General features: G+C 42.6%; 1 protein-coding gene across 2 annotated transcripts; it reads right to left on the bottom strand.

Annotated features, from left to right (window-relative positions):
- Positions 1-1,549: 1,549 nt before the first annotated feature.
- On the bottom strand, positions 1,550-24,347 carry il17ra1a (interleukin 17 receptor A1a). Of its 2 annotated transcripts, none has more exons than XM_034163548.1 (11): positions 24,147-24,347; positions 18,324-18,348; positions 13,228-13,374; positions 12,013-12,134; positions 9,571-9,697; positions 7,195-7,242; positions 6,965-7,119; positions 5,126-5,200; positions 4,959-5,028; positions 4,352-4,468; positions 1,550-4,257 (listed from the first exon to the last, which is right to left on the bottom strand). In XM_034163548.1, exons 1-11 carry the CDS (start codon positions 24,231-24,233, stop codon positions 2,822-2,824), a joined length of 2,409 nt encoding a protein of 802 aa, XP_034019439.1. In that variant the 5' UTR covers positions 24,234-24,347; the 3' UTR covers positions 1,550-2,821. The 2 variants fall into 2 exon arrangements, with proteins under 2 accessions (XP_034019439.1, XP_034019440.1); XM_034163549.1 differs by lacking the exon at positions 24,147-24,347 and adding an exon at positions 19,662-19,692.
- Between the last annotated feature and the right edge of the window lie 1,388 nt (positions 24,348-25,735).

Below are 25,735 nucleotides of genomic sequence, written 5' to 3'. Positions count from 1 at the left end.
TTTGGTCTTGTTGGATTTGTGAGAATCTACTGAATCTACTGGTACCTTGTTTCCCAGGTAACAATAAGAAATATACTCAAAACCTGGATTAATCTTTTTAGTCACATAACACTACTATTATTCTGAACACTGCTGTATATACATACACAGCCACTAAGATTTGGTTCAATGCCCCTTAGCAAGCTGCAGCTCAACCAGATGGTTTTGGTCGCCATCATGAATTCAGGCTGATATTTAACAGCTCTTCGTGGCAGTTTATTTAAATTGTTTGGTTTCCTGACAGGGACTCTGCATTTAAAGATTAGACCACAAATATTCCAGAAGGGCTGAGCTCAGAGCTTTGGGAAGACCATTCCAGAAGCTTCATGTAAGTCTGCTGTGTTCAACACAACCAGTTTTGATGTGTTTGTGATCATTGTCCTGTTGGAACACAATTGTGGCAACGTTTCAACCGTCTAGCTGTTGACTAGAGGTGACGGTGAAGAATTTGGAGGTAGTCCACCTCCTCCTCCACTTTTCCATGCACTTTGTGCACTGCACCATCACCATGCTTTGGAAAACTGAAAACTAAAAGTCCAACAACCACAGAAGACAATAAGCCAGTCAGCCATCTTTCAGTGGATCGGAGAATGGAGGGTTGGAGCACCTTAACCCAACATTCACAGAGAATAAATCTGGGCTCCGGAAAAAAAAACCTGCCAGCTGCAAAATGACCACATGGGCATCACTCCCTCACCAAGGCACAAAGCTACACAGAGGACTTCAAACAAAATTAATAAATTATAGTGCAACAGCGCCACCAACAGGCAGGGCAATGTCCACAACCATTTATCAGCAACAAACCATCTTTCACAACACGGACAGATTAGCATTAGCAAAGCAGACCAAGCAACGTCATCAGGATTCTTTTTTCAAAAATTAGTTGTTTGCTAATATTAAAACTGTCCCCGATGTGAAGGTGCTGTTTTAGCCCTGGATTACAGATGATGCTGGATTACAGCATCACAATCTCACAATTTGACTGTTTTTCCTGGAAAAGACCAGTAAATATACAGATGGCCATTTTGTCAAGAAATAGTGATTATAAATGTTACAAACTGCACTAAAAGGACGCTCAGACGTCCTGGTGCTAAAGGTTTAATGGAACACAGCCAGCAGGTCAACCCGGTAACTGTTAGTGTAGGTCTGGATCAAAGGCAAGACCTAGCCTTTGATCCATGATGGTGATCTTTGATCATTATTATCCCTTTGATTCTGATTCCAGGATCAAAGCAGTCAGGACCTGTTGCAAGTTCAGTGCCAACGATTAAAAACAGAAAAAATGAAGTAAAGATGTTAAAGAGCCAACTGCGTCCCTCAAATCATTTCTTTAAAATAATCTGATGAAGTTCGCACAAAACAATAAAGTTTATCAGTTTGAACATTAAATATCTTGTCTTTGTGGTGTATTCAATTGAATATAGGTTGAAGAGGATTTGAAAATCATTGTATTCTGTTTTTATTTACATTTTACACAACGTCCCAACTTCATTGGAATTGGGGTTATAGTTAAAAAAAAAACAAAAAAAAACACACATTTGCAACAAAAAACATTTGAAAATTCCTTCTAAAACAAGTCCTGCACTTTGTTGTCAACCTATTGACCTTGACTCAGGAGACACGTGATGTCACAGCGTGATGTCGGTGTCTTCAAACGGCAGCAGTTGTGGATCAGGACGTGGCTGTTCACTTCTTAGCCAGTAGGGGTCGCACAGACCAGGCCATCGTTTGATCTTACGGACGCTGAGTAAAGCTTTAAGCTCGACACGGTTACAGGCTGCATTCAGGGTACGTAGAGTTTACAAAGGTTCTGTGCTTAACCTGAACCCAGCACCGTCCACTTCCTGTTGTCCGTGTGGGCACACAGTGGCGCTCCACAGTGTTCAGTGTGGCAGCAGGCGCTAACAGTTAGCAGCTAACACGGGCCACGGCAGCGAGGAATAAACAGACATGAGGCAAGACGACTGTCAGAGTGCCGCTCGTTGCTAACATCAGGTCGTGTTTGTTTGTGAATCGGGTGCTGTCGCTGTGCCAACGTACAGCTGTTTAACAGCAGGAAGCAACCGCTCACCAATACATAACAGTAACATGGAGCAAAAGGTGCAACTGGGAGGTATGAAGGACAAGCACAGACAAAGACACTCCACAAGACAAACACCAGAACATGGACGTCTTGTGTTTCTGCCCATGTTTGGATTATCTGAACTCAACATTTCACTTTATTCTGCATTCATCAAGCTGTGACCCCCGAGTCCGAGTTGGTGGATCATAATGGCACCACTGAGAAAGTTCAGACCTCTGGACTTTCTTCAGGTTTGTACTTTTATCACAACCGTATCCACTGAGGAGTTTAGTTCACGAGCACATAAATGTGAACTCTATTTTCTGAAGTCATTCTGCAGTGCTGGAAGCTGGACTTCTGGCACATTTCATTTGAGACATTAAAGGATGTGAAAGGGGAAGTTGAACTTCTCTTTTGGAGGAAGAGAAGGAGAGGCCATGTAGAAACATGTGGTACATGCTACTGTCCAGTGGAACAGTCCGACCACATCTTCTCAAAGGCACCACCATGAAGATGGTTTGCCCCAAATGGTGTAAATTTTTTTATTGAAATTCTCCAAAGGTGACTTTTACTAGAAAACACCACACAAATAACCTCTTACAATCCAGTCTTGGGCTTACATCCAGGAAAAGTCATCGGTTTTGATTCCAAATAGTGGACGTATGGTTCCTGCAGTGACCGGGACCTTAAGGGGGACTTGGCCTGTGACTGTCGATCCCTTCATGACTCGAGGTGGTTTGACTCAAACAGCTCCTCCTGTAACCGTACTAGAGCTGCCAGTGGATCCGCTGTGAGAGGGGCTTCATGCTGGGAGGACAACTTGGACATGTAGCCTTGATCAGAGCCACTGCTTGGACCCTTTTCAGAGGGCTCCATGGCCTCTGGTTCTTCCACCTCCACAGCCTGACTGTGGCTGGTTTCTGGATGAAACACAAATTCATCACGCAAGTCTGTAAATGACTCTTCCGGCAGACTCGACTCCAGGGAGTTCTGTAGGACTGAGCTTCTTCTGCCTATCTGATGGCAAAAGTGGTTTACAGACAGAAGACCCTCCTCGTCCTCATCATCCGTGGGAATTTGACTGAGTGCTTCCTCTTCACTGGGGTTCCCACGACCTTCAGATTGTGGCGGACTGTTTAACAGAGGATCGTACATCCAGGAGGCTTCTGTACTCGGTTTATGAAGATACAGTTGACTGGTCAGGTCATCTTCTAAGCTAAATGAAGATGTAAGGTTCATCACTGGTCTCAGCTCGGTGACCGGCGTCGGTTTGTACCCTGGGTTTGGTTCAGGGGTTATGACGTGAATGTTGTTCCCCTTTTCATTGATTTCCACCTCGTGCATGCAGGCAGGAGGTCCTTCTCTGAGAAGAGGAACGTACTCGAGGACAGGAGGGATTTGCACTTGAGCCATGATCATTTCGTTCTCAGTCCTAAGGTCTTCTTCACTTTCTACACACTGCGTCTGAAACCAATCAGGATTTTCCAGCTGGTAGGTCTGGAAGGCCTCAATGGCATCCTTCAGCGTGCTGCCTGAGGGACAGTTCGAATATTCATCCCCACTGATGCCCTCAATGTGGTTAACTTGACCTGGCTGATACTTCTCAATATCTAAAATTCGGAAGTACAGATCTTCAAAATGTTTCATCAGTTTGTATTTGACTCCAATACCAAAAACTGACGGTACGTCTTCTTCACCGCTGACGTCCTCAAAGTAAGCCACCATGTACTTGCCCAGCATGCCTGTATGGTGCATGTCTGGCAGGAAGAGGTTTAGGAACGGAATGAGCATGTCGTCCGTAGGTGAAAGAACATCTTCTCTGAGGGTCACCTGACCTTCTCCGCACATGGCCTTCCACTTTGCCTGGACTCCTCGTGAGCACAACACCAGGATTTTGTCAGCTGGGTTTTTCAGCTGTTGTCTCTGCCACTCCAGCCAGCGGAGGCGGCCCACCATGCCCACTGACGTCGAGTCCAGCAAGTCTACCAGCACCTTGGTGCCACACTTGGCCTGGAGGAAAGCACAAAGCTTCAGCACAATGTCCCTGTAGAGGTAGTGGTCCTGGGAATAGATGACCAGCACTTTGGGGGTCTGTTTAAGTGGATACTGCCTCTGCTTCTCCCCGGCCTGAAGCAGCACAGGATCACCTGGTTTGACTGAAATTCAAAATGGAATCACATATAAAATAATACACAGTCACAAGTGGAGGCATTAATACAAATGAATCAATCAGGTGTACACACGACTGACCTGGTCTGTTTCTGCACATAACACACACAACAAACCCGATGGCCCCGAACAGAAACACCACTGCCACGGTGACAAGCACGTACGAGGAGGCGTCAGGTGCATCTGTGGGCTGGGGCTCTGAAGAAATCAAAGGAGAGTCCGTGGTCAGCCGTGCTGCTGCGCCAACAAAACCGAACCCCCAACAAACGCTACCAGTCAAAGGTTTGGAGCCGCGATCCCAGTGGGACAGTGAAAGGACTAAGATCACACGACTGAATGTTTCCAAGACTTTTGCCTAAAACCTATTTTTGGGTTGCTTCTGAAAGAGTTTTGAGGGTCTCCATCCCAAACTGGCCCATTTGTGACTCAAGAGTGTGGCCTGTCTTGACATCTCATATCTGCCAATGTGAAAGAGACCAGCAGGAGGCGCTGTGCATGTGGTAGTAAGTGAAGCTCACTTCCCCAACAAACAAAAGGACTCTGTGGCCACAAAGGCCAGAGCCTGGGTTTTAGTTTTCTGGTCAGAGCGCCTGTGTCCCACGCTGGAGACTGTGAGGCGGTGTCCCGAGTAGAGCAACAGTGAAGTGAGAGACACGCTGCACACAACGCACAGGTTAAACCGACATACCTGGACATATATTGTGACTCGTCCTTTGTCGCACACAGTCTTGGCCGCACTGTGGGAAAATGGGTTTGATCTGTAATCAATAAAATAAAAAATAAAAAAAGGAAAGTGATCCATAACAGAAATGATAACGGCAGTAAAACAAAAATAAATGTGTACTGCAGACGGACCTCCACCACAAACTGGCAGCAGGACTGTGGCCACTGGTCCAAGTTGAAGGTTACATTCAGGGCTGTCTGATTGTCCTGGAAAACAGTGTTTCATGAATTAAAACATCTTATTACAGAAGCTTTACTGAGGAACAAACAAAAAACTCTTATTTTGTTCTCAGCACTTCTGAAGGCGCTCTATAAATTTAATGTAACAGCACAACTGCTTCACCTTTAGCAAGTCAAAGGTTCATCATTCTGTCTCTACATTTCAATATGAACATTGTTCTACAGAAATTCTAAATTTGCTAACAGAGCTGAATTCATGGTGTCACAGGGCAAAAAAAAAAAAAAGCTGAGTAAAGATCTCTCAGGAGCTTTTACAGCCCAAAATATAACGTACACTTAACAAAAATATAAACGCAACACTTTTGGTTTTGCTCCCATTTTGTATGAGATGAACTCAAAGATCTAAAACTTTTTCCACATACACAATATCACCATTTCCCTCAAATATTGTTCACAAACCAGTCTAAATCTGTGATAGTGAGCACTTCTCCTTTGCTGAGATAATCCATCCCACCTCACAGGTGTGCCATATCAAGATGCTGATTAGACACCATGATTAGTGCACAGGTGTGCCTTAGACTGTCCACAATAAAAGGCCACTCTGAAAGGTGCAGTTTTATCACAGCACAATGCCACAGATGTCGCAAGATTTGAGGGAGCGTGCAATTGGCATGCTGACAGCAGGAATGTCAACCAGAACTGTTGCTCGTGTATTGAATGTTCATGTCTCTACCATAAGCCGTCTCCAAAGGCGTGTCCGAGAATTTGGCAGTACATCCAACCAGCCTCACAACCGCAGACCACGTGTAACCACACCAGCCCAGGACCTCCACATCCAGCATGTTCACCTCCAAGATCGTCTGAGACCAGCCACTCGGACAGCTGCTGAAACAATCGGTTTGCATAACCAAAGAATTTCTGCACAAACTGTCAGAAACGTCTCAGGGAAGCTCATCTGCATGCTCGTCGTCCTCATCGGGGTCTCGACCTGACTCCAGTTCGTCGTCGTAACTGACTTGAGTGGGCAAATGCTCACATTCGCTGGCGTTTGGCACATTGGAGAGGTGTTCTCTTCACAGATGATGCGAAGGAGATGTGTTGCACTGCATGAGGCAAATGGTGGTCACACCAGATACTGACTGGTATCCCCCCCCAATAAAACAAAACTGCACCTTTCAGAGTGGCCTTTTATTGTGGGCAGTCTAAGGCACACCTGTGCACTAATCATGGTGTCTAATCAGCATCTTGATATGGCACACCTGTGAGGTGGGATGGATTATCTCACCAAAGGAGAAGTGCTCACTATCACAGATTTAGACTGGTTTGTGAACAATATTTGAGGGAAATGGTGATATTGTGTATGTGGAAAAAGTTTTAGATCTTTGAGTTCATCTCATACAAAATGGGAGCAAAACCAACAGTGTTGCGTTTATATTTTTGTTGAGTATATTTGCTTGAAGGAACAGTGACAGGAAGCTTTTTGTCTCCCCACACAACCACAAACAAACCAGAGAACTGATTTTTTTTTGGTGTTGGATGTTCTGACATTTGCCTGCTGAGGACTTTCTGGTCCAGCTCTCATGAAGACAAAAGAGCTGCACTTCCAGGCCCTGCAGGAGTCTTTGATTAGATTCAACAGGTGGGACACGGCACCCAAACACAGGTCCAACTCGGGTCTAAAGTCAATTCTTTGTTGTCTATCAACAGGGTGGATTAGAATCACACAACAAGGCGCCCGGTGTGACCCGCGGGGAGATAAGCGGGCACAGCTGGAGCATGGTGAGGTCTTACCTTGTGTGCACGCTGACACTGTTGGACATCGGAGCAGCGGACAAGCACAAAGTACTCGTGTGCGAGTCTGTCGGTATTAAAACAGACGGTGAGAGCAGCGGGTGCTGCGGCTGCAGCGAGGTGTGTCACGCGGATATCAGGCTGCCACAGACTGCCTATAACACATCAAGAGTCCCTCAGAGGTCTTACAGGCTTCAGTGGTCCTGACCCTCAGACTATCAGCCACTCACCGCTCTGCACACAGACCCGGGTCTCCCGCATTCTGCCTTCTTGACAACCTAAGACAATCAGAGGTGGGAGAAAACAGAAGCACATCATGAGCACGTCTGTGGTCAACAGGAACATCGACTCAGACACTCGTGTGACACTCAGTCATGTGGATCTGCTGGAGTTCAAACATCACATCAGCATGTGGAAGGAAGTCGATTTCAGTGACCCTGAGCGTGGAACGGTTAGTGGTGGCAAACAGCTCCTGGGGTTGTATTTATTTATTATAAAACACATACACACACACACACACACACAAGCTGTCTCTCTCTAGGGTCTAACCTATCCATCTCTAAAGTCTGCAGGGAGTGAAGACCTCTTGGCAAAAATGCAAAGGTCAGAAAAAAGGCCAGACTGGTGCCAGCTGATCACAAAGAACCGCTGGTTACAATCGAAGTCTGAAGGAGATCAAATCTGATTGGACAACACATGAAGCACCAGGTGCCACTTCCTGTCAGCTAAGAACAAAAGCAGAGGCTACAGAGAACACCAAAACTCACCAAAAGTGGACTGTGGAAGAACAGAAAAATGGTGGCTGGTCTGATGAGATTTCTGCTACTGTACTCAGGTGGCGAGAATCTGAAGACACCGATCCCGACTTGTCATACAGTGACGTGTGACAGTTTTAAAGTTCTCCGTCTCTAGATTTTGCTTTATTCTGGATTAATTTGACAAGCTTTTCTTTCTACAGTCATCACCTTCAAATCAAAGGTAAACTGAACATTTTCCTCTTTTACTGACTTCCTGCTGTAAATGTGATGCAGACTTTTCTGATCATTTATCAGCATGCGCACTATAAAACCTGTTATAATATGATGGGAAATGAAGGAGTGAAAGTAGAAAAGTGTGAAATCACAGCCTTTTGTGTCTGATTTAACAGGTGCACATCAGGCTGCAGGTCTGAGTCTGAACACGGTGTGAAAAACTAAACAGTCAGGCTTTTGATCCCAGAAATGACTCCGGTCCCACTTTCCTCAAGTCGGCGAGTGTCAGAGCTGAACTTTAATTTGTACCTCTGTTACTGTGCACGTCCAGACTGCTCGGGGTTTTTAACGGAAATACAGTTTGATTGGATGAGACATTTTATCTGATGTGAGTGAAAAATCTGTAATACAAAATCTGTTATACATGACGGAAAACAATAGAAAAACTTTGGGACTTTTTTTGTCCAGTGACTGTGAATATTTGGTTTATACGATGACGGTTTAGGTGAGTTTTACTGGACATGGGACTGAACAATAAACTGACCTCTCAAAGGTTTGATGATGAAGTCGCTTCCATCCACTTTATTTTCCTAAATTTTCCTTCTGTTCAGATCTGAAGGGAATCTGTACGTCTTGAAGCCCTTTTTGTGTCTATTTGTGCCTCCAAATGCACAACAACCTGTCATTTTCAGCGAATAAATAAATAAAATAGCTGGATTTACATGCAGACACAGCAAACACTATTTTGAACCCAAGATGGCACCACGAGTCATGTGACATTTTTTTTCCAACTCATCATGTCACTACTCTCTCAATTAAGGCACTATACTGTGTCGTGGTTGTTCCTGGGCTGTTCCACTGGCAGTTTGTTGGGTTGCTCTGGTGGCCTTGGCAGGTGCCATCTTTGCCCCCAGGGCCCTTGTGCTGTCCTGGTTCTCATTTCCTTCAGCGCTCTGCAGTCTGGATCTCTTTCCGTCAAGGTACGTGCACTCACCCGTGTGGCTCCTGTCATGCTACAGTGGTCGGCCAAACACACCAGCCACAGTCACCACTCGTCTCTGGTTCTTGTCTGTCTTTATGTTGTTTTGGTAGAAACTGTCTGTCAGCTTTAAATAAAATGTTATAGGCTGATCAAGAAGGGCAGGTGAAGGTCACACACACACACACACACACATTATCTGTCTTGCAAGATTAAATTGCATATATGTTCCTAGCTTGCTAACGCTGACGTTAGCGAGCGCTCTATCCTGTGTTTCAGCACTGTCCTAGCAGTCTGTCCCACATGTACTTGGATGCTGTAAATTCAGTTCCACATCCCCAGAAGTCAGAACTCCTAATCATCAACTCGTAGGAACATCACACGCTCACAGTCACTCTGCGTTACTGTTGCCATGGCTACATTTACAGTGTATACTGTTGCATCAGGTACCTGCACTACCTATGAGGCGATTGTGAAGTTTTGAGCCTGGCTATCCATTTATTGCATTCTGAGAAACCAATATGTCTTGAGAATGTGAGGTTTTGACTCACTGGGTGTTATGTTGGCTTCAGTGGCTGTGACTGGACAAACTGTACATACTATAACTACAGACATGTCTTTGAGCTGACTGTGTTCGAGGCCTCAGCCCCACTCACCAGGAACGATGACATCTGCATTAACATTGTAGTCGGTGTGGCCATGCTCAGGTTTGGGGACATTGAAGATGGAAACCCGGTATTGTTGACCAGGGTCAACCACCACCATGTCAGCTGAGAACGACCACTGGAGAAAGAAAAACAAAAAGGGTTTTTTTTTTTTTTTTAATTGTTAGTTTTTAAACATAGGAATGTCACTTTAAACAAACAAACCAAACTGTTCATTTGATAACTAGACACACACTCAGAGTTTATCATCTGCTTCACCATCACAGTCAACAAAAACTGTTCTCCATGCGCTGCGTACGTGAATCAGCCACACCCAAACACGCACTTCACCTTTTCTCCAACTGATTCACTCTGGATGAATGCATTCAGTGTTTGGATATGTTGTAGCGCATGTGCACGTATATCCATGCAACAAAAGGACTGTGTCGTATGTAATTCTGCGACTGAATCATTGCTCAGAAAAGAATGCAGCCATCTGCGATCACACTGGGTTTCTGTTTTTATATGTCACACCACTGGGGATCAGAGCTGTTCACATGCAAATGTCCACTGCTGCTGAAACATTTTTCCCACTTGATGTTCAAAGTCACGCTTCTGTAAACTGCTGCCTGGTTTGCACAAACGAAGGCACAGTTCTCTCTGACAAAACATCACTGCAGATGACACAAAATATTATTACGTTGTGTCGGCCCTCAGCAGCTCCACGGCAATGAGGCTGATTGCACTCCTGCAAAGCGCCCCCCCCCCTCGCTGTGAACAAATATGCAGCCATCAAGGATCACCTCCTCAAAAAGTTTGAACTGCCAGGTGCTGACAGATGCCAGCAGGCTCTTCTCTCTGCATGGGCTGGAGGACAACAAGCCCTTCAGAGTTCATGGACAGAATGCTGCAGCTCCTGAGAGGACACCAGCCAGACTTTTTGTGCAGCAACTCTCTCCTCAGGTGCGCGCAGTGCTGGCCAACACCATGACCATGGACTGCCGTGTGCTGGCAGAGGAGGCCAACGAATTCTTCCTGGCCGGCCAGCAGCACGACATGACAGCAGCCGCACTTGCCACATCACGCGCAGTGGCAGAAGGTCCACACCACACACCAGCACCGCCCGCAGAGGAAGCAGCTGCATCTCTCCTCCACAGCAGCACTCACAAACCGGCTTCTGTACTGTATGAAAACGTTCAGCTGATCAAACAAAATGCTAACATTACAAAAACTAAGCAAATGATAAGAAACCGTCAAGAACAACAGCAAAATGAAATACAGATGAATTGAGGTTTTTGGTGGCATTTGTTCAAATTTTTTGACAGTTTAAAAATCCTGATGCCAGCTACAGGAATGAAGCTGCGCAAAGATTAAATGATGCCAACAAAAGTCAACGAAAGTCCAGATTTCTTGTTTTGTTTGGGCTTCGTTGTCCTTCCTTAGTGCCGTATGACCGATTCAAGTCCAAGTCTGAAACCTGAGTCCCCATCTCTGACTCACACACGCACTTTTGTTTCCCTCTTCATGATAAATTTATTGAGAGATGCAACTAATACAAGTACTCATGAGTCATATCCTTCAAAATACAGTACATGTGCAAAATATCTGACAAATAATTAAGTTTTATGAGTGCAGTGTGCCAAATCAAGAGGCAGATCCACTGTGGCAAACTAGAGGGAAACAAGGGAGAAGCCAAAGGAACCCAGTTTCAATGAATGTTTGAGTGCAATAGAAAGAATATTTTCACAAGTTGGAAGATAGAACATATCTACAAATGAATTGTTTTATATGACACCTAAACCAGGGATATGATTCAGCAACAGAGAAATCCCAGCAAACAAGAAGACTTAGGGCAGGGAAGCTGAAGGGTTCTAGATGTTCTGATTGCATTCTACACCATGTTAGATCAATAAAATAAAGAAATCTCATGAGAAGATTTGATAAAATGTTTTTGCAACACAGAACAGTCTGAGTATTTATTAGCAAAGTTACACGTCAGGACAATCCTGAAGAGAGACACTGAAATCTGAAACAGTAACAGTTAGACTGCAGCCTAAGAACATGCTGACACACGACCGGGTGATAGAAGGTCAAAATGTTCCCTCACAGCAGAGGCTTTCCTGTTCCTGGCAGCATCAAAGAGCCTCACCACGCAATCAGAACAGGAACAGGAGCACAAGCCTCCCACGACTCAGCTGGGTCAACTGTCGTCAGGCTTCACTTCATCATCTACAGCCACGCCGCCTCTCGGTGGCTTCACAGAGCGAGGGTCCGCTCACAGCTCTCACTCACCTTATTCTGTCCTCCATCTTCAACACTCTATTATACATTTGATATTTAGAAAATGTCATTTTAGCAGCGCACGTTAAAATAAATAAATAAAATAAATCAGGCTTTAAAACATGCATGTTAAACATTTAAACGTTGTCAACACAATTCTTGGAAGAAACGCACCTTTTCCATGGCGGGATTCCTCATGCTGAGTTTATCTTTGAAAGAATATCGCACACACAGGTTCTGGTTGGTGGCGACCACGAGAACATGAAGCTCTGTGGCCTTCAGGTAACTGATGCTGCCTGTGGAGGGCAAAAACACAAAACAGCTTCCCAACATCTCATCACCGTTGTCATGGCAACCACAAGAGGACGTCAGACCTCTGATCAGTCCTTCCAGGAATGAACGCGTTTTACATCAGTCAACAAGGCTTCCCACGGCAACACCTTCAGGTGTACGGCACCAAACTCACTCCTTGATTAGGTTTGTGACACGGAAGCGTTTACCCACAAAAACGACACAGCCGACAGAAACTGATCTTTTTCAGTGGCAGACTGTTATTACTGCACAAGCGAATCTTCTGGGAAGATTCAGCAGCACGTTTTTAGTTTTTTTTTTTTTACACTCTTTATACGTCTCGGTCACATGACCTACAGGAAGCAGAAACAAAGCCACCGGCCGCTGTTATTCTCAGTCAGAGCGGGAGCTTTACAGTGACAAGTGGGCGCCACGTCATCAGCCAGGCGGGGCCAAAATAGCCGAGAGGCCTGTATTATGCAATTACAACGTTAGCATGCTAACTAGCGATGCAGGAAGATCACTGAAACACACAAGTGCAGTCAAGAATGAAGTAAAAGCTCGGAGAGATCGTGTCGGGATTCACCGGCCTTTAAACACTGTGCACAATAGCACCATGTAAGCACCAGCTGGCCACGCCCCCAGAACCACCATCAAGCAACAAACCCCAACTGCTTATCATCCTCATTTGAAGCTACTCTGACCGTCACTTTAGACGCTTCGCCACAAAGGTTTTTTTTTTAATACTATGTTAAAAATTCTTTTTAGATTTAAAATGTTAATTTCAATCAAATATAATGTAACTGTACGCAATTCATTTTTGGCTCGTGTCACTCCGTCTAGTTCAACAGGAACACGTCCAGATCTGTTTATAGCAGATAACACAATCACAATAACCACTGCTGTTTTTCACCTGTTCCAACAATTTCATGGTCTCAAAACCACTGCAACATGCACTCCAACTTTTTCAAAAAACCTCCAGGAAATGATCCTCTTTGGGGTGCAAGAATCATCACAAAATTCTGAAATCCAGGAAGGACTGAGTGACAGCTCCTGGCCCCGGAGGTTTGGTTTTTCCTGATCAGACGTCATATTCACCGTCGTCCTTGATCTTCCAGTGAGCTGCCAGAACAGGGTGGAGCCGCCCCGCCTCATCCCGCCTGGTGTCCACCATCACGTTCAGATCCTCAGGCCCGCTGGGCGTGTAGTTACTAACGAGGAGCCACCCTTTGTCCATGCAGTTACCTGCACACACGCCAAGTTCACAGCAACACAAACGGGGATAAAAATAATCATTTAAAGGCCAAATCATCAAATTCTTTCCAAATGCGGGTTAGGGTTTTAAGCACAATTTTAAGAATGAATAGAAGAAAGACTCCATATTTGCTCACAAACGTTTGTGTATTTTCCATATTTACACAGAGTGACGGTTGAGGAAGCAGGAGAAAAAAAACAAAACAAAAAAAAGAAAACTTTCCATTCATGACACAGACGTCAAATCACAGCGAGGACACACTGATACAAAACTTCAAACTACACAGAAAACTGACTGAACAATATTCAGTTGTTCAATCAGTTTGAACAATTTGAACTGATATTCAACAGCAGAGTAAATAAAGTCATACACAGTGCGTTTAAAACAAAATACCCAAGTCCAAACATTCAAACCATCTGAACACGCAGTAAACTCTTATCCACAGAAGACGTCCTTATTTTAGAATACGACATCTGGAAAGATTTTAATTCCTTATCGTGGAAAAAAAGGTGGGGCTATGACATCACTGTTTCAGAACCCTGACCAATGAGATGCTGTAAGAAATCCCACCAGGGGAAGGACGCGCTGGCAGATCAAGAGCGCCATCATTCATGGTGGAGCTGCAGAGAAATCTGCAGACCTCATGACATCGCCAACATGTTAGAAAATCTGAGTTTTGTGGAAAATCTAAAAGCAGAAATCCGCGTTTCTGCAGAAAACTTATCTGTCTGTGATCGGTGAAGCTAAATATCATAATCAACGGCCCAAACAAATCCTGCCACGCGCTTTTTTTCCCCTCATTTGATTGGCATCGATCTCATATATGGCCTCAATCCATCTTTAATACCTACACAAGCATCACGCCAATCAAACCGCTACACCACAGCATGTGTCCGAGTAACACCAAGACTTAATTAGGGCGCTGTAAATGTTTCAGATTCTTCAACATTGAAACAAAAACAAATGATTCAATCACCTTTTTAGAATTTTTTTGGAGTTTTAATATACTTTTCACACTTTTTTACAGGATGTAAAATTTATTTAAGGGTGATTCTTTAACTACGGGCACTATTGGCCTTGTAAATGTAATTTCCACCACACCATTGCCTTACAATATAAAGCGCCTTGGGGCAACTGTTTGTTGTTTTTTGGCGCTATATACATGTGCTCTGATGTCACCGTTTATCTCCATAGAAACTACCCAAACAATCTTTCAGACAAACTGTTTAAAGGGACATTACAGCGTTGTGGTGGAAATTACAGCAATCGTGTGGGACAACTACATTTTGTTTAAAAAAAATCACAACAGTTGTATGACACTGAATACCCCAATTTTATTCAGATATTTTAAAACATTAGAAAAAACGCTTTTTTACCATTCATTTTTATCACTGAAGATCAAATCAAATCAATTTTATTTATATAGTGCCAAATCACAACAAACAGTTGCCCCAAGGCGCTTTATATTGTAAGGCAAAGCCATACAATAATTACAGAAAAACCCCAACGGTCAAAACGACCCCCTGTGAGCAAGCACTTGGCAACAGTGGGAAGGAAAAACTCCCTTTTAACAGGAAGAAACCTCCAGCAGAACCAGGCTCAGGGAGGGGCAGTCTTCTGCTGGGACTGGTTGGGGCTGAGGGAGAGAACCGGGAAAAAGACATGCTGTGGAAGGGAGCAGAGATCAATCACTAATGATTAAATGCAGAGTGGTGCATACAGAGCAAAAAGAGAAAGAAACACTCAGTGCATCGTGGGAACCCCCCAGCAGTCTAAGTCTATAGCAGCATAACTAAGGGATGGTTCAGGGACACCTGATCCAGCCCTAACTATAAGCTTTAGCAAAAAGGAAAGTTTTAAGCCTAATCTTAAAAGTAGAGAGGGTGTCTGTCTCCCTGATCTGAATTGGGAGCTGGTTCCACAGGAGAGGAGCCTGAAAGCTGAAGGCTCTGCCTCCCATTCTACTCTTACAAACCCTAGGAACTACAAGTAAGCCTGCAGTCTGAGAGCGAAGCGCTCTATTGGGGTGATATGGTACTATGAGGTCCCTAAGATAAGAAGGTACCTGACTATTCAAAACCTTATAAGTAAGAAGAAGAATTTTAAATTCTATTCTAGAATTAACAGGAAGCCAATGAAGAGAGGCCAATATGGGTGAGATATGCTCTCTCCTTCTAGTCCCCGTCAGTACTCTAGCTGCAGCATTTTGAATTAACTGAAGGCTTTTCAGGGAACTTTTAGGACAACCTAATAATAATGAATTACAATAATCCAGCCTAGAGGAAATAAATGCATGAATTAGTTTTTCAGCATCACTCTGAGACAAGACCTTTCTGATTTTAGAGATATTGCGTAAATGCGAAAAAGCAGTCTTACATATTTGTTTAATATGCGCTTTGAATGACATATCCTGATCAAAAATGACTCCAAGATTTCTCACAGTATTATTAGAGGTCAGGGTAATGCCATCCAGAGTAAGGATCTGGTTAGACACCATGTTTCTAAGATTTGTGGGGCCAAGTACAATAACTTCAGTTTTATCTGAGTTTAAAAGCAGGAAATTAGAGGTCATCCATGTCCTTATGCTGTAAGACAATCCTGCAGTTTAGCTAATTGGTGTGTGTCCTCTGGCTTCATGGATAGATAAAGCTGGGTATCATCTGCGTAACAATGAAAATTTAAGCAATGCCGTCTAATAATACTGCCTAAGGGAAGCATGTATAAAGTGAATAAAACTGGTCCTAGCACAGAACCTTGTGGAACTCCATAATTAACCTTAGTCTGTGAAGAAGATTCCCCACTTACATAAACAAACTGTAATCTATTAGATAAATATGATTCAAACCACCGCAGCGCAGTGCCTTTAATACCTATGGCATGCTCTAATCTCTGTAATAAAATTTTATGGTCAACAGTATCAAAAGCAGCACTGAGGTCTAACAGAACAAGCACAGAGATGAATCCACTGTCTGAAGCCATAAGAAGATCATTTGTAACCTTCACTAATGCTGTTTCTGTACTATGATGAATTCTAAAACCTGACTGAAACTCTTCAAATAGACCATTCCTCTGCAGATGATCAGTTAGCTGTTTAACAACTACCCTTTCAAGAATTTCTGAGAGAAAAGGAAGGTTGGAGATTGGCCTATAATTAGCTAAGATAGCTGGGTCAAGTGATGGCTTTTTAAGTAATGGTTTAATTACTGCCACCTTAAAAGCCTGTGGTACATAGCCAACTAATAAAGATAGATTGATCATATTTAAGATCGAAGCATTAAATAATGGTAGGGCTTCCTTGAGCAGCCTGGTAGGAATGGGGTCTAATAAACATGTTGATGGTTTGGATGAAGTAACTAATGAAAATAACTCAGACAGAACAATCGGAGAGAAAGAGTCTAACCAAATACCGGCATCACTGAAAGCAGTCAAAGATAACGATACATCTTTGGGATGGTTATGAGTAATTTTTTCCTCTAATAGTTAAAATTTTATTAGCAAAGAAAGTCATGAAGTCATTACTAGTTAAAGTTAAAGGAATACTCGGCTCAATAGAGCTCTGACTCTTTGTCAGCCTGGCTACAGTGCTGAAAAGAAACCTGGGGTTGTTCTTATTTTCTTCAATTAGTGATGAGTAGTAAGATGTCCTAGCTTTACGGAGGGCTTTTTTATAGAGCAACAGACTCTTTTTCCAGGCTAAGTGAAGATCTTCTAAATTAGTGAGACGCCATTTCCTCTCCAACTTACGGGTTATCTGCTTTAAGCTGCGAGTTTGTGAGTTATACCACGGAGTCAGGCACTTCTGATTTAAAGCTCTCTTTTTCAGAGGAGCTACAGCATCCAAAGTTGTCTTCAATGAGGATGTAAAACTATTGACGAGATACTCTATCTCACTTACAGAGTTTAGGTAGCTACTCTGCACTGTGTTGGTATATGGCATTAGAGAACATAAAGAAGGAATCATATCCTTAAACCTAGTTACAGCGCTTTCTGAAAGACTTCTAGTGTAGTGAAACTTATTCCCCACTGCTGGGTAGTCCATCAGAGTAAATGTAAATGTTATTAAGAAATGATCAGACACAAGGGAGTTTTCAGGGAATACTGTTAAGTCTTCTATTTCCATACCATAAGTCAGAACAAGATCTAAGATATGATTAAAGTGGTGGGTGGACTCATTTACATTTTGAGCAAAGCCAATAGAGTCTAATAATAGATTAAATGCAGTGTTGAGGCTGTCATTCTCAGCATCTGTGTGGATGTTAAAATCGCCCACTATAATTATCTTATCTGAGCTAAGCACTAAGTCAGGTCTGAAAATTCACAGAGAAACTCACAGTTAACGACCAGGAGGACGATAGATAATAACAAATAAAACTGTTTTTTGGGACTTCCAATTTGGATGGACAAGACTAAGAGTCAAGCTTTCAAATGAATTAAAGCTCTGTCTGGGTTTTTGATTAATTAATAAGCTGGAATGGAAGATTGCTGCTAATCCTCCGCCTCGGCCCGTGCTATGAGCGTTCTGACAGTTAGTGTGACTCGGGGGTGTTGACTCATTTAAACTAACATATTCATCCTGCTGTAACCAGGTTTCTGTAAGGCAGAATAAATCAGAAGATCAAAATTCTGGGTGTGGGACAAGCACAAAACGGCAATATTTGCATATAATGATGCTGAAAAAAGGTGCAAAAGTCATCATAGAGTACTAGAACAAATTTCTTAACACACTTTCATTGTAAAGATAACTATAAAAGTGTGAAATTTCCCCTTTTTTCTGTTTTTCATACAATATGATCAAAGGACATAATAAGTGCCCGTAGTCTCAGAATCACCCTTAATCAAAATGTCACAATCATTCATTAGGTCTCAGCTTGGAGAATTCTTTGACGTACTGTCAGGAACCAGGAAACAGGAGAAATAAAATGAAGGAAGCGGAACTCACTTGTTTGGACGGTGCACCTCAATCCCTGAGAGGGGGGAAAAAAACAGAAGGAAGAGATGAAAGGAATGTGACATGTTTCCTGTTTAATATCTTGGCACCATGTTGAGGACCATGTGTTTAAACCAGGTGATCAAGCAAGCCAAGCCAGGGGTTCCAAACCGACACACACACACACACACACACACACACACACACACACACACACACACACACACACACACACACACACACACACACACACACACAGTCAATTTAAAGTTTCCAGTCCACCTAACACATGTCATTGGATGTGGGAGGAGCATCCAGAGGAAACCCACACAAAGACATGAAAACACCACACAGAAAGGCCACAGGTGGGAATCGATCCCATGACCGTCTTGCTGGGAGGCAACAGTGCTAACCACTTATCCACCGTGATGCCCCATAACAGATAACAGTGTGAAATCCAGAGTTATTTTCATGGTGAACCTTGACGGCAAGTTTCAGTGAAATTCAAGTCGCTGTGAGCAGAGGAAAGGAACCATTAATTCAAACAGGATATCAGATTAATAATAAGTGACGTTGTCTTCTTGACCGTGCAGTCATTAAAAAAAAAAAAAAGGTGGTTCGGTACAATTTGGTTTTTAGGTTCCTAGTTTGCAAGGAAAATGTAAGTTAACCAATCTCATTTCATAGGCTTTTCGAGGAAAACTTGAGGCAAGGATGTGGCGAAACTGAGCGGGGGGTGGTGCGGAAGGGAGGCCTGCCCCCCTTCTGTGATGCAGAGCGTGTGAAAATATGAGGTCAAAATGGGGCGTTCTGAAGTTTCTTGAAGGACTGGAACAACAACAACAACAACAACAGAGCATGGGAACTGAGTGAAATAAGACATGTTTCCAATCAATGAATTTTATTTACGTATTCTGTCATTTTGCCACATTTTTAGTAGAGCCCGACCGATATGGATTTTTTGAGGCCGATGCCGATAACAATATTTGGATGAAAAAAATGCAGATAATCAATAAATCGGCTGATTTGCTGATAGCCGATATTATTATTATTATGTTTAATGAAGAAAATGTTCTTTTTTGGACTCAACAAAAAAGGTATGAGCTAAAAGCTAAAGCTTTGTCCTCATATTGATTAACTTTATAACAGAAGAATTTTCAAGTTCAAAAAATGCAATCAAGAATTAAACCTTTGTGAAATTAGCAACTACATATCCTTAAAAAGAGTTGTGAAATACAGCTGATCTTACTACATAAACTGAGTTGATCAAACTGAGTTGAACTGAAACGGGAGAAATGTGGGGTGAATGCAATCACAAAGTTATTACAAACAACATCCTTATAAACTTACTTGTATGCTTTTGTCAGCTGATCAGTGCAGTGTGACGGCGAACTACGGGGGCCGGTGATGAACACATTTAAGCAGGGGTGTAAGCAGCTCTCAGTTGAATGGAGTCAGAGCTCCATCTACTGGACAAACGGTGCAAGGACATTACATTGCCAACACAAACATTATTTCAATAACTGTTCTGTTTATGAGAAATTATTGGCGTTTTATCGGCAAAAGTTCGGCCGATAGTGAGTACTTTGAAAAGGGCTTATATCGGCCAGCCAATATATTGGTCGGGCTCTAATTTTTAGTATTCTGGAAAAAGATACACCATTTATTATGAACGGGCTTGCTATGTCCAGGCATCAATAGGGTTAGGGCTAACCCTAACATTTACAAAAGAATCGATCACTGACGGGAAAGCTGTATGCAAAGAATAATGCTTACACAAAAAAAAACAAAAAAACAATAACATATTGGCATTTTGGCAAGGGGGTGCGTCGCCCCCATTTCATGGTTTAGAAAAAACCCTGCATTTCCGCTTCAAAACTTTCTGGATAGAGGGGCGTTTATCCAGAACCTGGACAAAGGGTTAGTTGACGCGGCGTGTTTGAGGTTACGTCGCGTTTATGGGTTGTTTACGTTATGGTTAGTTGACGCGGCGTGTTTGAGGTTACGTCGCGTTTATGGGTTGTTTACGTTATGGTTAGTTGACGTGGCGTGTTTGAGGTTACGTCGCGTTTATGGGTTGTTTACGTTATGGTTAGTTGACGTGGCGTGTTTGAGGTTACATAGAGTTAGTGGTTGTTTACATGATGGTTAGTTGACGTGGCGTGTTTGAGGTTACATAGAGTTAGTGGTTGTTTACATTTTGGTTAGTTTACGCGTCATATTTGAGGTTACATCGAGTTAGTGGTTGTTTACATTTTGGTTAGTTTACGCGTCATGTTTGAGGTTACATCGAGTTTATTGGTTGTTTACATTTTGGTTAGTTTACGCTTCATGTTTGAGGTTACATCGAGTTTATTGGTTGTTTACATTATGGTTAGTTTACGCTGCGTGTTTGAGGTTATGTCGACTTTATTGGAGTTAAGTAAAGTTGGGGTCCTGCTGGTTATATGACATTTTCCCAAACTGAGTGCTGTAGTTGGAGGAGGTGATGGTCTCGTGGTTAAGTGTTGGGCTTGAGACCAGAGGATCCTCGGTTCAAATCCCAGCCTGACTGGAAAATCACTAAGGGCCCTTGGGCAAGGTCTTTAATCCCCTATTGCTCCCAGTGTGTAGTGAGCACCTTGTATGGCAGCAGCTTCACATCGGGGTGAATGTGAGGCATAATTGTAAAGCGCTTTGAGCATCTGATGCAGATGGAAAAGCGCGATATAAATGCTGTCCATTTACCATTTATTTTAAAAATTCTCCAAACTTTTTCACAATTACATTTTTCCAAACTGAGTACCAGCAGGACGCCACTGTTGTGTGCAGTGAATCTGATGACATCACCCCTTATGACATTGATGCTATTGAAAATTTAAACAATAAAAAATTCTCCAAAATTTTTAAATGTACTTTTGTCCCCAAACTGAGTGCTGTAGGACAACCCCAATTCCAATGAAGTTGGGACGTTGTGTAAAATGTAACTAAAAACAGAATCCAATGATTTTCAAATCCCCTTCAACCTATATTCAGTTGAATACACCACAAAGACAAGATATTTAATGTTAAAACTGATAAACTTTGTTTTTGTGCAAATATTTGCCTACAACATGTTTCAAAAAAGCTGGGACAGTGGTATGTTGAGGTCAAGGTCAACTTTATTGTCCCATTAGGGAAATTTGTCTTAGGCGTTGCACTACATTATCACTTCACAGGGCAGAGAACAATTTACAAAAGGACAGAAATCACATAAAACACAAGAATTAAAATCTAGACTAAAATCAGGAAGTACATTACAATAACAACACAGAGACATTCAACTATTTAAAGTGCTGAAGTTTGTTGCACGTTGTTCTATTGCACTAGTTACTTGCATTGTTTAAAAGTTTGATAGAAGCTGGAACAAATGATAATTTGAGACGATTTGTTTTACACTTTGGTATTAGGAAATCTTCATCCTGAAGGGAGAAGTTCATACTCTGAGGACAGTGGGTGAGTGGAGTCTGAGCAGGTTTTTGTTGCCTGTGTCATAACTGACTGGTTAAACAGCTTCTCAGTGGACTCATTTTTTCATACCAGTTATTTTCATTGCTGTTTTGTGCATTTTAGACAACCTATTTTTAAGTTGAACTGTAAGGTTACCAAGCCAGGCAGTGATTCCATATCTAATTAGGCTCTGTAAGATAGTTTAGTAAAAGATTAACATGATCTGATTGCTAACACCATAACTCCTGAGAAAAGTTATCTTTGTCAAATCTCAAATAGAAATCATTCAACTCATTTGATCTTTGCTGTTCCTCCAAAGTAATAATTTGCTTTTTTGTAGAATTCAAATAAGCAGCTAGTTTCATTGTGTCCCAGAGTTTTTTAGTATTTGAAGTTAAGAGGCTTTGTTCCATTATTTGTTTGTATCGTTCTCTCTTCACCTTTCCTTCTAACAACACTCAATAAGCGTTTGGGAACTGAGGACACTAACTGTTGAAGCTTTGTAGGTGGAATTCTTTCCCATTCTTGCTTGATGTACGACTTCAGTTGTTCAACAGTCCGGGGTCTCCGTTGTTGTATTTTGTGCTTCATAATGCGCCACACATTTTCAATGGGCGACAGGTCTGGACTGCAGGTAGGCCAGTCTAGTACCCGCACTCTTTTACTATGAAGCCACGCTGTTGTAACACGTGCAGAATGTGGCTTGGCATTGTCTTGCTGAAATAAGCAGGGACGTCCCTGAAAAAGACGTTGCTTGGATGGCAGCATGTGTTGCTCCAAAACCTGGATGTACCTTTCAGCATTGATGGTGCCATCACAGATGTATAAGTTGTTCATGCCATGGGCACTAACACACCCCCATACCATCACAGATGCTGGCTTTTGAACTTTGCACTGGTATCAATCTGAATGGTCTTTTTCCTCTCTTGTCCGGAGGACACGACGTCCATGATTTCCAAAAACAATTTGAAATGTGGACTCATCAGACCACAGCACACTTTTCCACTTTGTGTCTGTCCATTTCAAATGAGCTCGGGCCCAGAGAAGGCGGTGGTGTTTCTGGATGTTGTTGATGTTTGGCTTTCACTTTGAATGGTAGAGTTTTAACTTGCATTTGTAGATGTAGCGATGAACTGTGTTAACCGACAATGGTTTTCTGAAGTGTTCCTGAGCCCATGCGGTAAGATCCTTTACACAATGATGGTGGTTTTTAATGCAGTGCCACCTGAGGGATCAAAGGTCACAGGCCTTGCTGCTTACGTGTAGAAAGTTCTCCAGATTCTCTGAATCTTCTGATTATATTATGGACTGTAGATGATGGAATCCCTAAATTCCTTGCAATTGCACATTGAGAAACATTGTTCTTAAACTGTTGGATTATTTTTTCACAGTTGTTCACAAAGTGGTGATCCTCACCCCGTCTTTGCTTGTGAACGGCTGAGCCTTTTGGGGATGCTCCTTTTATACCCAATCATGACACTCACCTGTTTCCAATTAAGCTGGTCACCTGTGGAATGTTCCAAACAGGTGTTCTTTGAGCATTCATCAACTTTCCCACTCTTTTGTTACCACTGTCCCAACTTTTTTGAAATGTGTTGCAGGCATCCATTTCAAAATGAGCAAATATTTGCATGAAAACAATAAAGTTTATCAGTTTGAACATTAAATATCTTGTCTTTGTGGTGTATTCAACAGAATATAGGTTGAAGAGGATTTGAAAATCATTGTATTCTGTTTTTATTTACATTTCACATAATGTCCCAACTTCATTGGAATTGGGGTTGTATAACTGTCGTGTGCAGTGAATTTGAAGACATCCCCTCATGTAACACTGATGCTAGTGAAAATTAAAAAAAAAAAAAAAAACAATCTCCAAATTTTTCACAGACATTTTTTTTCAAACTGAGTGCTGTAGTTTAATTAGCAGGAGTCCACTGATGTGTTCAGTGAATTTGGAGACACATGAATTTATTTATTTTGTTCGTTTTTGCACTTTCTAGACGGTCCCTAAGCGTCCGTTTCTCTGCCGTCTGCTCGTTCAGATAAATGATATTTTCCAGCTCAGAGGACGGCTCGTATGGATAATAATGAGGTTGTAGCTCGTTGTCTACCTTCCTGAGGTTAGAAACTCGTGTTGTTTGCTTTTTTAAAGGTTTATCTTAAGATTTATTGAGCCGTGAACTTCGAACCTTTCTAACTTCACCGGAGTCGGTGGTCTCCCTCTGGATTTACAGCACTCACAAATAAATTCACAATGACTTTTTTTCCAAACGAAGTGCTTTACATCGTGTGTTTAAGGTTAAAATAGAGTTTTTCGGTGGTTATTTCTCATCTTTTGTTGGTTTGATGAAGCGGCTGCTAGCTTACCTGCTGAGAGCAGCTGAGATCTGCTGATAAAATTCTCACCGTCATGGTCACAGACGCACACATTAACACCAACAGGTACAAAATCATTTTTAAACCTTCAGATCAACTCATCTGAGTCCACAGAGTGTCAGTAAAAAGTCTGAAGTCTTGGTTCAGGTTGAACTTCCTGCTCTCTGACGGTAAATATTACCTCCTGCTGCATTCAGGTGACGTCGGAAAACAGAGCGCTCATCTGCCGCAACCATCATCAAACTTTTCAGTCAAATCAGGACAACCATGACACAAGTCCTGCAAATACTAAAGTAATTAATAAAGTGAAATAGGACAACATTCATAATTTGAACGGTCATGTTAAATGAGCTTTTGACACATCCTGCTGTCCATCTGTCTTTGATGATAAATCTGTTGGTCAGCAACAACACAAATTGAAAATACTTGTGTCCAGTTGTGCCAGACGTATCCAGCTGGTCCACTAACCGCTGCCAGAGCGATGCACTGAATATTTATTTTGCAAAAATATATATATTTTTTTTTCCTGTGGCTGTAAATGCACCATTTCTTTTCCTGCGTGGGCAGCAGAGCCACATGTATCTTTGAACTTAATGTAGAGAAGCTTGAATCTTCGACTGGACTGGGTTGCTTGACGCGAGGACTTTTCGCTTCAAATCGCAGAAGCTTCCTCAGCTAAAATTCTTGCTCTGGTAGTCTGAATTCTGTCTTGATGCAAGCTTCTCTACTATGGAAACCACCTGGACAAGCATATCTCACCCATATTGGCCTCTCTTCATTGGCTTCCTGTTAATTCTAGAATAGAATTTAAAATTCTTCTTCTTACTTATAAGGTTTTGAATAATCAGGTCCCATCTTATCTTAGGGACCTCGTAGTACCATATCACCCCAATAGAGCGCTTCGCTCTCAGACTGCGGGCTTACTTGTAGTTCCTAGGGTTTGTAAGAGTAGAATGGGAGGCAGAGCCTTCAGCTTTCAGGCTCCTCTCCTGTGGAACCAGCTCCCAATTCAGATCAGGGAGACAGACACCCTCTCTACTTTTAAGATTAGGCTTAAAACTTTCCTTTTTGCTAAAGCTTATAGTTAGGGCTGGATCAGGTGACCCTGAACCATCCCTTGGTTATGCTGCTATAGACTTAGACTGCTGGGGGGTTCCCATGATGCACTGTTTCTTTCTCTTTTTGCTCTGTATGCACCACTCTGCATTTAATCATTAGTGATCGATCTCTGCTCCCCTCCACAGCATGTCTTTTTCCTGGTTCTCTCCCTCAGCCCCAACCAGTCCCAGCAGAAGACTGCCCCTCCCTGAGCCTGGTTCTGCTGGAGGTTTCTTCCTGTTAAAAGGGAGTTTTTCCTTCCCACTGTTGCCAAGTGCTTGCTCACAGGGGGTCGTTTTGACCGTTGGGGTTTTTCCGTAATTATTGTATGGCCTTGCCTTACAATATAAAGCGCCTTGGGGCAACTGTTTGTTGTGATTTGGCGCTATATAAATAAAATTGATTGATTGATTGATTGATTGACAACTGAGAGCCTTCACAGAAACACTTATTTGTCTGATATTTCACCTGTCTGATATTTC

Source organism: Thalassophryne amazonica, chromosome 22 (genome assembly GCF_902500255.1).
Source record: "Thalassophryne amazonica chromosome 22, fThaAma1.1, whole genome shotgun sequence".
In the NCBI taxonomy this organism is placed as follows: domain Eukaryota; kingdom Metazoa; phylum Chordata; class Actinopteri; order Batrachoidiformes; family Batrachoididae; genus Thalassophryne; species Thalassophryne amazonica.
Note: the sequence above shows the minus strand (reverse complement) of the source record. Positions and strands in the feature narration are given on the sequence as shown.